Genomic DNA, 16,727 nt, shown 5'->3' with positions numbered 1-16,727 from the left:
ACTTTTGATAGTTTGGAGATATTTCACTCCAGTTTTTTTCATTGTATTCTGTTCTAAATTTCTTATTCAACGTTTTATAGCATGGTGGTATTATTCCTAACCACTGTGGTTTTAGAGATTTTGGTTACTTATGTTGTCACCCCCCCCCAGGCTGGTACCTAGGGTGGACTGCCCCCCTCGCTAGCTACGCCACTGGGCCTAAGCACACTGGCAGTAAGACTGGAGCCTTCCCACTGGTGCCGGTGGAGTGACGGAGGACTGTCAGAGCAGCTGTCCAGTGCAAGGGTGGGGAGGATGGGATGGGGAAGAGATGGGGCAGGGATGGGCAGATCAGGATCAGGAGGGGGCCGGATCAGCAGTGTCTGCGCACACTGAGTGCTAAAGCCCTTCCTAGGTCTGATCCACCTGCAAGGATCAATGAGAACTTGTATCAGTAATATCTCTGGCACAGGTCCTAGTTGTCCTATTGTGGTTGTTGGGGCTTATCCTGGGGCAATGGACAAAAGTTCCTTTACCCCAAAGAGACCTCCAGCAGCTAAAAATCTCCTTATGTTTAGTCCACTCCAGCACTGCTGCAATGCTACATGAGGATTTAGTTTGGATTGGGTTGCTCATCTCCTGAAGAATTTGTTTCATATGTCTTGTTTTCAAGACCTTACAGAGAGTAATTAAGATGTGTCTGTACAAGAAAAAAAGGTGGGTGAGGAGTTCTAAGGATATTTAGGAAATCAATACTAATGCATATTTCACATGCTAAATGTACATCTAAGAAAGGCTTCCAAATATTCACAAATATTTGATTTTCTAATAAACTGGCCATAAGGTTACTCCTTGCCTGCCTATCAATGGGTCATTCAGTAGCTTATTGCATCTGATTGCTTCTACATGGTGCTGTGATTTTATTTTAAACAAGAACCATAGGATTCTGTGCTGGGGAAAATTGTTTTTCCCCTGAGATACCCTCTTTCTCACATGGCCTTCTTAGTTTAGGATGGTGACAGCAAAGAAGTTTACCGGTCCCACCCACCCACCACCACCATTCAGCTGCTAACCCAGTAAATCTTGGAAGCAGGAACAGGAAGTAGTGTGCTGACACCAGCCACTAGATCAGTGATTTTCAACCTTTTTCTTTTCATGGCACACTGGGAAGGCACTAAAGTGTTCAAGGCACACCATCAGTCTTTTGACAACTCGCAAGGCACACTACACTGCTGGTGGGGGGCTCACATCCCCTAACGGACCACTAATAAAGAACCTTCTCCCAAATTCCTGCAGCACACCTGGAGACCATTCATGGCACACCAATGTGCCATGGCACAGTGGTTGAAAATGGCTGCACTAGATGCTATGTGCGCTAGGTGCAACCCATGGTTGCCCTCCAGCTATGTGGTAACACACTTACAGAACCAAAGGGGCTTATTCAAGAAAATAATCCAAGGGTACAATTTAGCCAAAGTCAAGCACTTTGAAGTCTCAATTTCAATAGAAATGTGTTTATACTTACTTGATTGAAATTAACAGGAATGAAAAGTTCTTAACATTGCCTAGATTGTGCTCTAAGAAAAAGATGCACTGACCCAACAGATGCACTGACCTGATATAATTCTGCATAACAATTTCTTATTTTCTATGTCATAGTTTCTTAGAAATATGAATCTTGATTAATTGATGACAGCAGTTAAAATGACAATAAAAAAATTTTCTTCTCCTTACAGCACTCAATCCTTGCTTGGGGTTTACCTGTGAGTTCCTGTGTCTACTCAATCCTACAGGTGCAGCTTGTGTATGTCCAGAAGGAAAGTCGTTTTTTAATGGAACATGCAATGATTTCAACATTGTAGGTGGGTATTATAATTTTACTCAAGTAATAACTAGAGGTGTTTGTTTCCAGTGAATAAGTCTTACTGAACACAATGGACTTACTTCTGAATCAAATGAATAACCCCATTTTCAAACATCTCTAATAATAACAGTAAATAAGGAAAAAATTATGACTGCATGCTTGCTTGCTTGCTTGCTTTTAACAAAGAGCCAATAGAAGATTTCAAAATTCTGTATTCTTTCTGGCTGCTGGTTAGAATGAGGCCACATCCAGGAGAGCTTCTAGAACAGAATTTGGTACCACGTGTGAATATGCAGCAGCCCTTCCCCTTTGTGGGTACCCATGAGTGTAGTAATATGAACCTGATCTTCTGCAGTGCTAGCATTCCCCGCATTTGAGTGTCGAATACATAATTTCTTGCATCATTTTCTTTCATTTCCTGGATTAACAATTATAGGAATTTGAACTGTATGTTTGTGCTTTAAGTACAGATGATACATGTAAACTGACATGTGAAAATGGAGGAAGATGTGTTATAAATGAGAAAGGTGATCCAAGATGTTACTGTTGGCCAAGTTATTCAGGGGAAAGATGTGAGACAAACCATTGTAGTAATTACTGTCAGAATGGAGGAACTTGTGTAGCTTCTGTTCTTGGTAAGTACTTAAATCCATCCTTCAGTGAAAAATGTCTTTTTAAAAAATGGTATATATTACAGTATTAAAATTATGGCAAGGAATATTTGTTCATTGATAGATTAAAGAACAATTACGAAGCACTGAAATCAGTGTGACGTATTTTTATTCAGATATGTGCATATTAAAATCAGATACGCAGTCTTTTATGCAGAAATACATAAGCGTTCTGATAAAGTGAGAAGAGAAAGAGATACATGCATAAAAGGATTTTCCGCATGTGTTTTTGTCTTCAATCCACCCCTCCTCCATTTTGCAATAGTGGTCAGAATGCAGAACCTCCACATCCAACAGTGACACTTACCGGTACATGTGCAGAAGGGTTTCTCTTTGGAGGAAGGGAATCTAATTTACACATGTCTTTCCATTCTGCCAATAATCAGATTAGCAGAAAGAAAGGGAAGGTCCACAAATGCTATTGCATTTGGGGATTTATGGGTCAGGACAGATTACTTGGCATAATTAATTTTTTTAATCGTGTAGGAATAATGTAACGAACAATGAAGCAAACTGCAAATTATTAGTCATTGTGTTTTTTTAATTGTGTTAAAAAATCTTGTTGGACATTGTAGGTTTTAGATTCTCATTATCTGGACACAACTGTAAATTTGTTAAACAAATCCCTCTGGCAATTCATAGATTCACTCATTATTGGTTTACTTACAATTAAGCCTTTTTGCCTTTTGGCAACTTCCTGTGTGGACTTTATGCAAGTAGTGTTTGGGGCAGTCTTAATTAACATGTATAAATTTATGACAGCTGCACTGAACTATAACAACTGAACAAAGAAATGTCATCAGTTAATTAGAAGCTTACATCTGAGAAACATAATTAAAACTTCAGTTATAGTACTGATTGTTTTGAAGCAAATGAAACTAATAAGGGTTTAAAATAAATAATTAAGAGCAACAACAGAACTTTATGAAATATATAATTGATTTAGTATTCCATGAATTATTGAAATTTATTATTAATAATATTTATAATAAAATATTGTGATTATTATAATTATACATTATATTATTATTAAACAACATTCCTACCATAGTATGATAAGTAGAATACTTCTATGCCCAATCCTATCCCCTGCCACGTTATGGCATGTAAGTGATCAGAAGTGATTAGATTGCCTGAAGAAAGTAAAAATATTTTTTACTTACCACTTGGTGGACTGTCTGATCACCTATGGGTCTCCTTGAACCTATGCCAGCTATATAGCTGGCACAAGTCCAAGGAGAACCAAGGGATGGGGAGAGCAGAAAAATGGGGGGTAAGGTCCTGAGTGCTTGACTACTGCCAGTTCCATCCCCTCCCACCCGACACACACCCGGGCTCCTCCCCCAACATGCCCCTTTACTCCCCATCCCTGTCCATGGCCTGCTTCTGCTGCCAACTTATCAGTTGCCTGAGTAGCCTCTTCCCCAATAGTTATTCAAGAAAGCAGTGATCTTTGCCCCCCTGGTACATTAAATAGGGTGACCCTAACACTCTGAAAAAAACTGCAGAAAAAAGTTTCATTTCTTCACTTTCCACAGAAATTTTCAGAAAAACATGTTTTGTGTGACCCCACTTCTGGAAGTTGGTGCGTTCATGTGTCACTGGCATAAGACAGGTTTAAAATGGCTGTGGGAAGTTTCAAAATGGCACAGATAGCTTCAGAATCCCAGCAGAGGTCTGAAGGTCTCTGCTGCTGGCAGGTCAGTTACCCCACCCCCTAACCGTATTGATTCCATAGGATCAATCCATGGATCCATGGATTCGGTGTCTGCTGGGGTTTCCAGGAAACTAACCCCAGTAGATAAAGAGAATTGACTGTGATGTTAGGTGTGAGCCAGCACCTTCCCTGTCTGAACCTGGCTAGAAATGCATTGAAGATGCTTCTACTTTAAATGTACTCTTCATCAGTCAATGAGATCCAAATTAAGTCTTTCAAATGTTAACATTACATTAAAAATTAATTAAACCATAAGATACTTTTAAAAATAAATAATGAATAACACATTTCAAGACTCACAAAACTCCTTGCCATTCCTGATGTCATTCCTGTGAGTGCTGGAAGTAGAAAAATAGGTGGATAATTACAGTACACCTTATTAACTCTATTTTTTATCCACATTAATGATCTACAATAAGCATTCAATGGAAAATCACTTTATTTAATGGAACATCACTGGAAAAACAAAAGTAAAAGGTAGTGTTTTAAAGGAGTACTGCTTTGTAAGTGAATTATAAAGTCTTACATTTCTGCTCATGTTTTGAAGCCAAATTTCCTGTATTTCAGTAAACATTTTTAAATGGCAATATAAATTATAAAATGCTGTTTGATCTATAATTTATAAATATAGCCTAAATTTATCTTTTTCTTAAATGTTTAGATTTTCAGCTGAACCACATATTTAGTTTTATTGTAACATGTATTTCATTTCTGTCTTTTTCAGGAAGACCTACATGCAGCTGTGCTCTGGGTTTTACAGGTCCAAACTGCAGTAAAACAGTTTGTGATAATTTTTGTCAAAATGAAGGAACTTGCACAGTCACTGCTGGGAATCAGCCCCATTGTCATTGCCTATCTGAATATACTGGTGATAGATGCCAATATTGTGAGTATATTTAAAGAGCAAGTAGCATATTTAAAGTTTTGCAGACTAAAAAAATTAATAGCAGAGTGAATTAAAAGCATTTTAAAAGCTAACCTCTTTTACAGCCCAATCCTATTCTTTTTCCTGCCATAGCTTGCCACTGCAGCAAAATCAGCTGCACTGTGTGCTATTGTGTTTGTATGTGGGAGGGGGGAATCACAGAGCATGGGAGGGAAAAGGAAAAAAATTTCCCTACCCTTCTGTAAACCTCCCATTCACCAATGGGTCAACTTGAACCTGCACCAGCTCCGCTCCTAGACAGGATTGCACCCAGCACAGTCCCCTCCTGCCTCTGGAATACTTCCCACCGTTTTTCTGTTACGCCCAGTTCAACCCTCTCCTTTTCCCATTCTGTCCTCCCTGTTGGCTCACTGTCATCGGCTGGCACTCCTTATCCGACCACTGCAAGGGAGGCTAATCCAGCCTCTCTTACAACATTCCAGAAGTGTGTACTTTCACACACTTCAAGAGCACTGTTTGCAATGGCCGTAAAGCAACTATCGCTGCTGGAGGGCTGTTAGACGCTTCAGGAAACCCAACATAAAACTTTGACATTAAGGCTGCAATCCTATACACACTTTCCTGGGAGTAAGCTTCATTGAAAACCACAAGAGTTCTGAATAGATATGCATAGGATTGTGCTGTCAAAAGTATATCACAATGAAAACTATCATAATTAGACAATAAATGTAATAACAGAACCATCTGCAAACAGGTTATACTGTCACCCATAGCCTTATAGCTCTTGAAGATCCTGGTGAAATGAGGCTTTATTTCATCTTCTAAAACCAAGCATGCATGGACACGCAGGACAGAACATTCCAAAGTGCTTGAGGCCACTGCTGAAAAGTTTCACCCTTACCTCTTGCTTCTTCTTGTTTCTCTCAATGAGAATCCTCTGAACAAGGCCTCACTTTGTTATTGCTAGAAATCAAATTATTTCTATTCATTCAAAATATTTATACAGGTGAGACCTCAGTATCCACTGATTTGGCTTTCATTGATTTGACTCACCACTGATAGCAGGGTCCACCTTTAAATGCCTTGTAATGAGGAAAAAAAGCACCAAAATCCCATTTCCTACCTTTGCGCTGTTTTAAACCACACTGGTTGCAAGCTTCTTGGGGTTAAAGATAGCTTTAAAGATCCACCTTCAGGCTTCTTGCTCCACCACTATTGTCCTAGAATGCATCAATATAGATGCTATACCATATTCAGCCACTTGATGGGGTGAATAATGAAATCTAATTTCATTCCATTAGATTCCATTATTCACCCCATCTAGTGGCTGAATGTGGTATAGTGTCTATACCAGGAGGAGCAAGAAACCTGGAAGTGGGTCTTTAAAGTTATTTTTCCACTGATTTGGTTTCCACTGATTTTTTTTCATCCACTGGGGCTTGTGGAACCCCAGTGGATAACGAGGCATGACCTATACCCTTCCTCTTGTTACACTTGAGTGACAGCTTAAGCCACAATTAGAAAACACCTCCCTTATTATATTTTATTATTATTATTATTAAATTATAAAAGTGTCATATTGATTTAGCCCTAGAACCTAACACTGTTCAGTATGTTCCCTATATTAACCAGTATTTCCTTATTTTAGCTAGTTCACCAACTAAGGGCCCCTTTTTCCCCTCTGATGAAATGAAATTCATGAAATTCGCAGCAAAGTAGCTAAGTCCTAAATAGCAAAGATCTGATATAACTGCATACAGTAGAAAATTCCAGCTAACCCCACTGGAAAAGTCACATACTTGTCTGGGTACAGGTCTGTATTTTCCTCATGCTAACACATCATACATTCATTTTTTCATACTTAGAGAGTTTCAAAAAAAATTCTGACCTCATATGGTGTCTAGTTTGGTGTCCCAAACTAAATTTTCATAACTAAGGACCCAATCCTATCCAACTTTCCAGCTCCGATGCAACTGCAGTGCATTCTTGAGGGAAGGAAACAAATATCCCCTTACCTTGAGAGGGCTTCCATGACTTCTCCCCCTCTGCAGGATGCTGTGGGCACTGGAAAGCTGGATAGGATTCGGCCCTTAGGCTTCTTGCTGCTATGCAAGAAGGGGGCAGAGAGAGGACAGTCAGAGAGCTGTACTAACTGAGACAACAGAAGGAAGTTCAGATGATAAGATGGTCACAACTTCCCCCAGTTTCCGCTTTTTAAACTGCACAAAGAAAACGTATGGAGAGAGTTGGGCAAAGCAGTGCTTCTCAAAACGTGGGTCAGGACTCACTAGGTGGGTCACAAGCCAATTTCAGGTGGGTTCCCATTCATTTCCATTAAAAAAAAATATATTGGACTTGATGCTTCCATAGTATGTGACTGCATTTGGGGAAATGTTATAGACCTGTACTTTTAACAAGCTACTATGTATATGCTTTTAACAATGATAGTAAATGGGACTTACTCCTGGGTAAACGTGGGTAGGATTGCACCCTAGGATAGTTAAAAATTTTCCTGCTTGATGATGTCACTTCCAGTCATGACATCACTTCCGGTGGGTCCTGGCAGCTTCTCATTCTAAAAAGTGGGTCCCAGTACCAAAAGTTTAAGAATCATTGTGCAATCTTATTGTACCCCCAATGCTGCTGGAATTCATGTTCCAGCCGCAAAAGATGCTTTATGGCAGTTGTAAACACAACCCGCCTTTGGGAGGAGCCAGGCCATTGCTACAAGTTATAAGCAGCGGCCTGCTAGAGAGCCTTTGCATTCCCCGGTACAAGTAAGTCAGCAGTGGAACAGGAGTGAGGCAGGGACAAGGTGGATCATGGCTGGGAGTGTGTGGAATGGGGAGGAAACAAGGGCTGGAGGGGCAATAGCAGCAGCAGCAACACAGCCACTATCCTATCCCTGACATGTGCCAATGAAATGGCTGGCACAGTTGCAAGGAGAACTCTGGGACTGCCCCCCACAGAATATAATGTGGCTGCATCAGCAGGAGAGGGGAGTAATAGAACTGGGGCAATAGACTTTTATTTATTTTTTCCTTCTGGAGGACATTCCATATCCTTCAGGCATAGCACCTCTTTCTGGAACAACAGACAGAGTCTTTGACTTTGTATTGACCTCTGCAGAGGGGGAGGCTACCTTGCTGTCCCAGACCAACCCTGCATCATAGCAGAATAACTGGGTTGTCTGGAAATCCTCAAAGATCCAAATCCTTTTGGCTATTTTTTTCTTTGTTGTCCTCTGTATTGTGCCCCATCCCATCCCATGATTGCCTAAGTGGGGAAGGGGTGCCTGTTGTTGGGGAACATAAGTGGAAAAGCTTTGTTACTTGAGGCAAGTAGGGGGTGAGATGTCCACATCCTGCAAGACAGGGAGACAGTGGTTTCTCCAATATGGCAGCAACCAAATGGAAGCAGTCTGTTGAATACCAGTGCCAAGTCCACTCCAGTCTCTCCCTTTTTTCTCAGTCTCCCTGGGAATAGGAAAGAACTGTTACAATGGGTTGAAGAATTGGCAATGCAACAGGTAAACATGGGACAACTTGTCTCACAGATGTTCTAGAGTCAGGAGAAACCAAAAGGTTAAAAAAAAAAAGAGGAAGCAATGCCTTCTCAGTTTCTCCAGCAGCACGTATAACTATAAACACATAGATTGCACATCCAGAAGTTCATCAGTATTTGTATCTGCTTCCAAAAGGACACAGGAAGTGGTTGGTAAAGATTCAAGCAAGGTTCACAACACCCAAACAGAATATGCTACCAATGATGCTCATGAAGAAAACCTATCTTAGAAAGAAGTAGGAGAGGCGAAAGCAGCCCCATGGGCTGCTCAATTTCCTCCTCATTGCTGGTGATGCAATGGGGAGGAAATTGGGGAGCCCCTAGGGCTGCTTTCCCCTCTCCTTCCAGTTCTTTCTGACACTGATCTTGTGCTGGAGTTTACTTCTCCTTTTGACCTGTTGCCTCCATCTCTCTCTGCAACTCCTTTCCCTTCTTCCTTTCCTCTCACTGTCTCTGCTTCGCAGCAGTCCCTCATCCTCCTTTCCCTCTTTCTCTCCTTTAGTCTCCTGCCCTCCAATTTCATTCCCTCCTCCTTCCATTTGCCCTTCTGCAGCATCTTTTAAAATTCCCTGCCAACCACCAGCTGACAGCCCTTCCAACTGATCAGCAGCTAGGGAGCTGTCAGTCATCACTGGATAGTTCACATGGAGGGGTGACATAATCACTGGGCAACCCATGGGCTGTTGGAAGTGAGCCTCTTTAATGCAAAGCTTGCACTTTGGCAAAGAGCCCTGTGGCTCACCATAGGCATGGGTAACAGTATCATGCAGCTCATTAAAGTCCCATCAGTGAACACCCCTACTCCTACATAGGGGTTTGAAGGCATTAGTTACTGTATTCCAACACTTGATTTCTACTTCTATTTTTGTAATGGTAGTATTCTTGTGGATTGAAGAGATAGCTGCTGTGAAATCAGTTCCTAAGCTGAACAAGGATTGTCTCAAGGAAATTGCTCTTTCAGCCGTTTATGAGACTCTTCAGTGCAGACCAACTGGAATCTAGGCACATGGCAAACAATGCAGTGGTCCTAAGGAATGTATGACTTTCATGTGGATTACAGATTCTTATTCACGGACCAAGCTGACTGTCTCCTGGTTTTCAGGGCCAAGCCCTTCTGGGAGCCCCTGGAGGCAGTTCTCACTGAGACAGACATAAAGAAGGCACTTCTCATGGTCAGGATGGAGGAGCAAAATGGCAACATTAGTCTTTTCATCTCTTCAGGAATCAATTCAGAGGCAGAACATTTAGGGGTTGTTAGCCTAAGTAGCATTTCAGAGCAGCTTGCTGTGAAGGGAACACAAGAATCCTCCAGGTCGGTCCATTCCACCTCTTTCTCCAAAGGACAAACAAAACAGTGTGTGGACAGCTGGTCTACCTTGCCCTGGTTTGGTGTCAAACCACAATAGCTAAGAGGATTATGGAAATGGTGTTGATGGCTTACTCAATAGAATTTATCTTGTTTCCTTGAGACATGTTTGCTCCCATTCCTCTGTTATAGGATTCCTACAAAGTGACAGGCTATGATGATGTCATCCACCATTTACTGGATATCTGAACAATCAAACTGGTCCCTCTGAATCAAAAGCGATTGGAGGTTTATCCTTTTCTTGTTCCCCAAGAAGAATTGGGAACATGAGGGCAGTTCTATGACTCAAATGGCTGTACAGCTTTCTGAAAAAGAGATGGTTGAGGATGGAAACACTCTGGTCAATAACTGCAGCATTCAACAGGCAGGAATGCACAGTATCCGTAGAGTTCTCCGAGGCATATTTCCACATACCTAAAGTATCTTCAGAGGTGTCTACATGTTGCCTAAACTGCCTGCTCTTCTAATTCAGGGCTTTCCCTTTTGGCTTAATAACCACCATCAGTTTTTTTTACAAAAGTTCTAGGAAATATATACGCACCTATACGTGGATGGCATCCTTGTAAACTCACCCAACAGAGTCAAGGGTATCAAGAATGTGCCAGCCACAGTAAACTGCCTGAAAACAAATTACACTTTTGTTGACTTGGAAAACTCAGCTCAATTGCTAGAGCACTTGGCAGTAGTCTTGAGCATGATGCAGTTTTGCTTGTTGCTGTCATAAGTGCCAAGATCTCCCTAGCTCAGAGTTCAGTAGTCATAATTCAAAAATGGTGGATCTTCAACTACTGACTCATTTTGTGGGTGAACCTTTTAGTGTCATTGCATTTTTACTCCAGAATGCCACAACAGGTGCTCCTTCCTTTTCAGGACCAAATTGCACTGTGAATGCATTTGAACTTGCTTACACTGATCCATGAACTGGTGGCCGGCCCAAGGAAATGGATGCAAGGACCCAACTTCAATGTTGAGCCTATGTTGACTCTATTGGTGGCAAGCTCAGTTGAGGAACCTTCTGGCCCAGGGGAATTAGTTGCATTTGGCTATTGTTGAGTCTTCAGACTAGTGCATATAGCCTTTCAATCACAAGATTTCTACAGATGTCCTCATCTGGAAAAATAACATATTTGCAGAGGCATATGCCAACAAATAGGGGGCGATCCTATCCTGATTGCTATACAAGGAGGTTTGTCAGCTGATTCTCCAAGCAGTAACCTTCTTCCCATCTCAGCAGAACATATACTTTGTCCAACTCAGTTATCAGATTGGTTCAGCAGGATGCTAATAAACAATGCAGAATGGGTGCTCCTTAGACAGATTTTCAACTGACCAATGGGTTCCCAGTGGTTAACCTTTTTGTATTGCCTGAAAATGCACAGCTCCAAAGATTAATGACCAAGCCCAGACAGTAGAAATGAACGTGCTAAAGGCAAACTGGTTCAATAGCCCCCATGTGCATTTCTTCATTCTCCAGGTTCTCCAGTAGGCCAGGGAAAAGCCTGTAGAAGTGATTTTGGTGGCTTCTTGTTAGCCCAGACAGCTGTGGTTTCCCGACCTAATAAGCCATAGATAGTCCAGGAATGTTGGCAACTCCCATTGGTTGTGAATCTGCTAATGTAGGATCCAGTGTCTCATCCCCAACTAGACGTTTTCTATATCACAGCCTAGAGGCTGAGTGGAGGTGCTTGATCAATTACTTGGAAGAAGTTCTGTGTACACTCTTGATTTTGCATCAGGATTTGACTAACAAGATCTACAGCGCAACTTGGAAGACCTATGTCACATGGTCCATCAAGAATAACCAACCTTTGGGTCATGGACATTTTGACGTTCTTGCAAACAAGAGTCTGTGTGAGGTCTGAGTACTAGTGCACATGTGTAACGAGTTGCTGCTCTGAATAGTATGCTATGTTGGGAGGGGGATTCCTCTAACTAGTCAGTCCCACATGTGCAGATTCCTGAAGAGGGCAGAATTGATCAGTCTCTTGACAATTCATAGAGCTGCTTCTTGGAACCTGAATTGGATCCCCATAGCTCCATTTGAACTACTGCCTACTTGTTAATTCAAATTGTTAATGTTGAAAGTGGTTTCTCTGTGACTGTTATCTAGATTATCTGGCAAGTCTCAGATACAAAACATATTATGTTTCTCAAACTATGGGTCAGGACCCACTAGGTGGGTCGCAAGCCAATTTCAGGTGGGTCCCCATTCATTTCAATATTTTATTTTTAACATATTAGTCTTGATGCTACCATGGTATGTGATTTGGGGAAATGTTACAGACCTGTACTTTTAACAAGCTACTATGTATATTCTTTTAACAATGAAAGTAAATGGGACTTACTCCTGGGTAAGTGTGGGTAGGATAGCAGCCTAGGATAGTTAAAAAATTTTCCTGCTTGATGATGTCACTTCCAGACATGACATCACTTCCAGTGGGCTCTGCCAGGTTCTCATTCTAAAAAGTGGGTTCTGGTGCTAAATGTGTGAGAACCGCTGCATTATGAAACTTAACTATTTCATTTCATAACAAAATCTATCAAACATCAAAAAGATTCTTGTGCACCTTAAATGAAACATTCACTGAAATCAACAGAATGCATTTCCAATTGGGAGACTATGAAATAAATTCAAACCTTTGAATAGAAAGACAACAGTAATTGTAATTCGGTTCCTCAGGTATTAAATAAACTGGATGGATGCCAAAGTAACTACCACAGGGTGTTTTAAAACAATATAGAACATAAATCATGCACAGACAGGCACACATATTAAGAAAAAAATATTTACTCAAGACTTATCCAAAGCCATAACAAATTGCTTCTAGTTGACTGCTTCTGCAAACATCCGTTTAAAAAAATAATAATTCATTTAAATGTAAATTTAAGAGTACATTCTACACTGTTGATTATCAGATCTGAAAGTCTGCTGACTCAGTCTGAAATAATAACATATTTCGGATCAACTAAATCCATTAATGAACAAATAAAAGTAAGAGAGAATAAGAGGAATATTTCTTTAATCTCTCCAAGACCTTGAGGATTATTTTGTAATGGGTAATAGTTGTCTAGACATATACTGTATTAGACAGTTTGGTTAATACGTAGTTGAAAAATCATGCATCTAAATAGGCATAGGTACTTATTCCTTCTAACACATCAACAGTATGACATTTATGTAGTGCTTTTATCTAAGTGTTCTGCATCTATTATCTCAGTAACCATTACCACAGTCTTTACAATGTAGGCGAGCATTTGAGAAAGAGGGACCTAATATTCCAATCCTATGCATATTTCCTTAAAAGTCCTCTCCCCCCCCCCCCCGCAGTGGAGCGTACTCCTAGGGAAATGTGCATAGGATTACGCAGAAAGCAGTCAGTAAGTTCATGAAACCTTTCTCTTCATATGTGGCACACTTCATATGATCAAACCCCACATGGGAATGTGCTGTACCTCAGTTGTAGAGCAGATGCTTTAAATGCAGAAGGTTCCACATTCAGTCTCATGTGTATATAGCTAAAAGGATAATGTAGCAGAGATGAGAGCAGCCTCTCTGCCTGAGACCCTAAGGAGCTGCTGTCAATCTGAGTAGGTATTATTTATTTATTTATTTGAAAGATTTATATACTGCCTTTTCCAAAGCTCAAATGGTGTACAACAGTGGTTCTCAAACTGTTGACCCACAACCCACCATATAGAGAACCACTGCCCCTTTCCCTTTAAGGGGTGGTGGGAGAGAAAAGGCAGCAACATGATCCTCAGGATTACACCACTGTGGGGGAAGAGAGGACTTTTTTAAACAGAATTTACCTACTGCCAGGGTCCAGGGGGTGTGGGAGCCCCATGGAGCCCTCTGCAGGGCTCCATGAGGCTTGTAGAAAGTAGAAAAAGCTACCATGACCCACTTCCGAATTGCGATTGCAAAAACAGAAATGGGTTGCAACAGCTCTTTTTACTTTCTGCAAGCTTCAGGGAGCCCTGCAGAGAGCTCCATGGGGCCCCCCCGCAGCCTTCAGATCCTAGCAACAAATAAGTTACATTAAAAAAGCCCCTTGTTCCCCTGCAGCGGTGCAATCCATAGGATTGCATCACTGCCATTCTCCCTGCCCCACAAAGACTTACTGTAGATACTCATCTACAGGGGGAGAAATTTCTGCAAATAAATCAAGCTTAGATATCACCTCACCTTATCTCCAAGGTCGCTCAGGGGTCAGATCTTTTCAACTGAACTTTTCAGGAGAAGTTGCTGTCACCTCACTAGCATGGAAGTGATCCCAGAGGCTCCTGTGATGATAAGGTGAGGTTTGGCTTTTCCCCAGCTGGTTGGAATCTGCTTGTAAGCTGCCCGTCCTTCCCTCTGCCATCACACTGCCACTAGAATGAGCAGAGCAGGTACCTCAGCCTTGGAGAAGGCAGAAGTTGGTACCATTGAGATCTTCCCTGTCATGTGCCCATGGTAGAACCTTACTGGTAGCTGATCTGCACAGCACTGCTGGCTCCATGTGACCTTTTGGCCATTGCACTGGCAAGTGTGCTGAGCAGACTGGCAGAGTGGCATGCAATGAGGATAGGATTGGGCCCTAAATCAACCTATCAATGTACTCTGATTGAAAATACTAAATTTTTATTACTAGTAATAAATAATCTGTTCATTCATTACAGATGTTTGTCACCATTATTGTGTTAATTCTGAATCCTGTATCATTGCTGATGATGGCAATGTGGAATGTGTCTGTCCCTTACGATACGAAGGTCCTAAGTGTGAAGTAGACAAGTGTGTAAAATGCCATGGTGGACAGTGCATCATAGACAAGGAGAATGATGTCATAACATGCAAGTAAGTCAAAACTATGATAAATCAAGTAGCTAAAAAACTATTTAGCAATATGTAAAACAAAGCCTTGTTTGTAATTATCATGTATCGAAGTAGTGATGGGCTTTTAAATTGTATTATTTGAATTTGCACAGATTCAAATCAGGCCAACATGAAGGAAAATGAAAATATCTTAAGCCATTTCTGCCCAACATTGCATATACACACAACAGGGATCAAATGTGTACATCTTTGGGCTGGGCAGAAATGGATTAAGGAAATGTAGGAAAGATTTATATATTACCTTAATCCAGAATCCACTAACTGTGTTTTTCATTAATTTAGGACCCAATCCTATTGGGCTGCTGGGCCACTGGAACCTGTATTCCAGCAGCTCAGCATGCTTTATGGCTGTGGCAAAAGGCATCATGCCACAGAGCGTGGCTGGGCCACTGCCATGAGCTGTGCATGACCACGGGCAAGTGCCCACAGCCTCCCTAGGAGCCCCAGTGCTAGTAGGTCAGTGTGGGAGGTAGGTGGGAAGTGTGGGTGGTTCAGTGACATAGCTGACTGGCATTCTGCCCTGGGGCATGCTGGTTGTTCTGCTGCCCCCTCCATCCCGCCCCTCCGACCTGGAAGTAATTGTGGTGACATTATGACATCACCACAATTACTTCCAGAACACTTGGAGTGACCTGACTCCGAGTGATTATGTCGAGAATGGCTGAGGCTGCCGCAGCCATTCTCAGCAAGGACATGCACTGCTTGGAGCCAGGCTGGCTTCTTCTTCTGAAACGGGCAGCCTCACTCCAAGCAACCACGCTGAGAATGGCTGTGAGAAGGTGCAAGTTCTCCTGCCCACCCCCACAGTCATTTTCGGCATGGTTGTGCACCAGTGGAGCAAGGCCGGTTGCTTGAAGAAGTGGGCGGCCTTGCTCTGAGCAGCTTGGGTGCAGGTGAGGGAGGCAGGGCTGCTGCACTGAAGTGTTGCCTGGGCTTACAGCATCCCTGTAACCCTCCTTCAGCTACACAATGGGGATGCATGCCACCAATATTTTGTCTACCTTCCTGGGTCCACTGGAACATGAGCCAGCCAAATCACTAGCACAGGTCCAACTACACCTACTTGGGCAGTGATGTCTTACCCCTGGGCAAGGAAAGAAATGTTCAAACAAACAAGACAGAGAAGACCTCCCAAACTGCCCGCCTCCCACAGGAAGTGGTATGCGCTGTGGTGGCACAGCTGCAATGGGGGGAGGGTTAATTAGGATTGTGTTGCCAGTTGACTTATTGAAACCTGCAGGCCCCATTTCATATGTATAAAAAGGCCGGTACTGAGGAAGCTTTTGAGGAATTAGGATAGAAACTTCCATATTCTAAGAGCTCGATCCTATCTCTTCCCTCCCCCACTATAGTATGCTGGTGTGCCAAGCAAGTAGTGCAGCATGCTATGGTGGTGGTAGTGGATGAATCAGGAGGTTTGGGAGAACGGCCTTTGCAACACCATAAAGCGTGTTTCTCTACCAAAACACTAGTTCTGGCAGCAGAACTTGCCTATGGGATTGAGAAATAAAAATCCCCATGTTCATTCTACCTGGTTTCCACAATTTTACCGTATATTGCTTGTTGATTAAAATATTCATATTTCATCATTCTTTCTTAAAATGACTAACAGCAAAATGAATTAAATTAAGTTATAATAGGAAGAAACAATAAAATCACTTCAAACTACTATGATCCTCATCCTCAACGGGTTCTTCTGATGTGAAATTTCAAAGGCATTTCCATCTCCAAATTTAGAACATAGAAAAGTCATGCTAGGTCATGCCAAAGGCCCATCCAGACCAGCATCCTCTTTCCCACAGTG

The 16,727-nt window shown here is 41.9% G+C and overlaps 1 protein-coding gene across 1 annotated transcript in view; it reads left to right on the top strand.

Annotated features, from left to right (window-relative positions):
* LRP1B (LDL receptor related protein 1B) overlaps positions 1 to 16,727 on the top strand; it is a 796,682-nt gene that overhangs the window by 755,293 nt on the left and 24,662 nt on the right. Inside the window, exons 82-85 of the mRNA XM_066621533.1 lie at positions 1,716 to 1,841; positions 2,314 to 2,478; positions 4,956 to 5,117; positions 14,710 to 14,884. Coding sequence (XP_066477630.1) covers positions 1,716 to 1,841; positions 2,314 to 2,478; positions 4,956 to 5,117; positions 14,710 to 14,884 — 628 coding nt within the window. The remainder of the gene's footprint in view (positions 1 to 1,715; positions 1,842 to 2,313; positions 2,479 to 4,955; positions 5,118 to 14,709; positions 14,885 to 16,727) is intronic.

Source organism: Tiliqua scincoides, chromosome 1 (genome assembly GCF_035046505.1).
Source record: "Tiliqua scincoides isolate rTilSci1 chromosome 1, rTilSci1.hap2, whole genome shotgun sequence".
Taxonomy (NCBI): Eukaryota; Metazoa; Chordata; class Lepidosauria; order Squamata; family Scincidae; genus Tiliqua; species Tiliqua scincoides.
The sequence above is the reverse complement of the archived record's forward strand: the minus strand, read 5'-3'. Positions and strand labels throughout refer to the sequence as shown.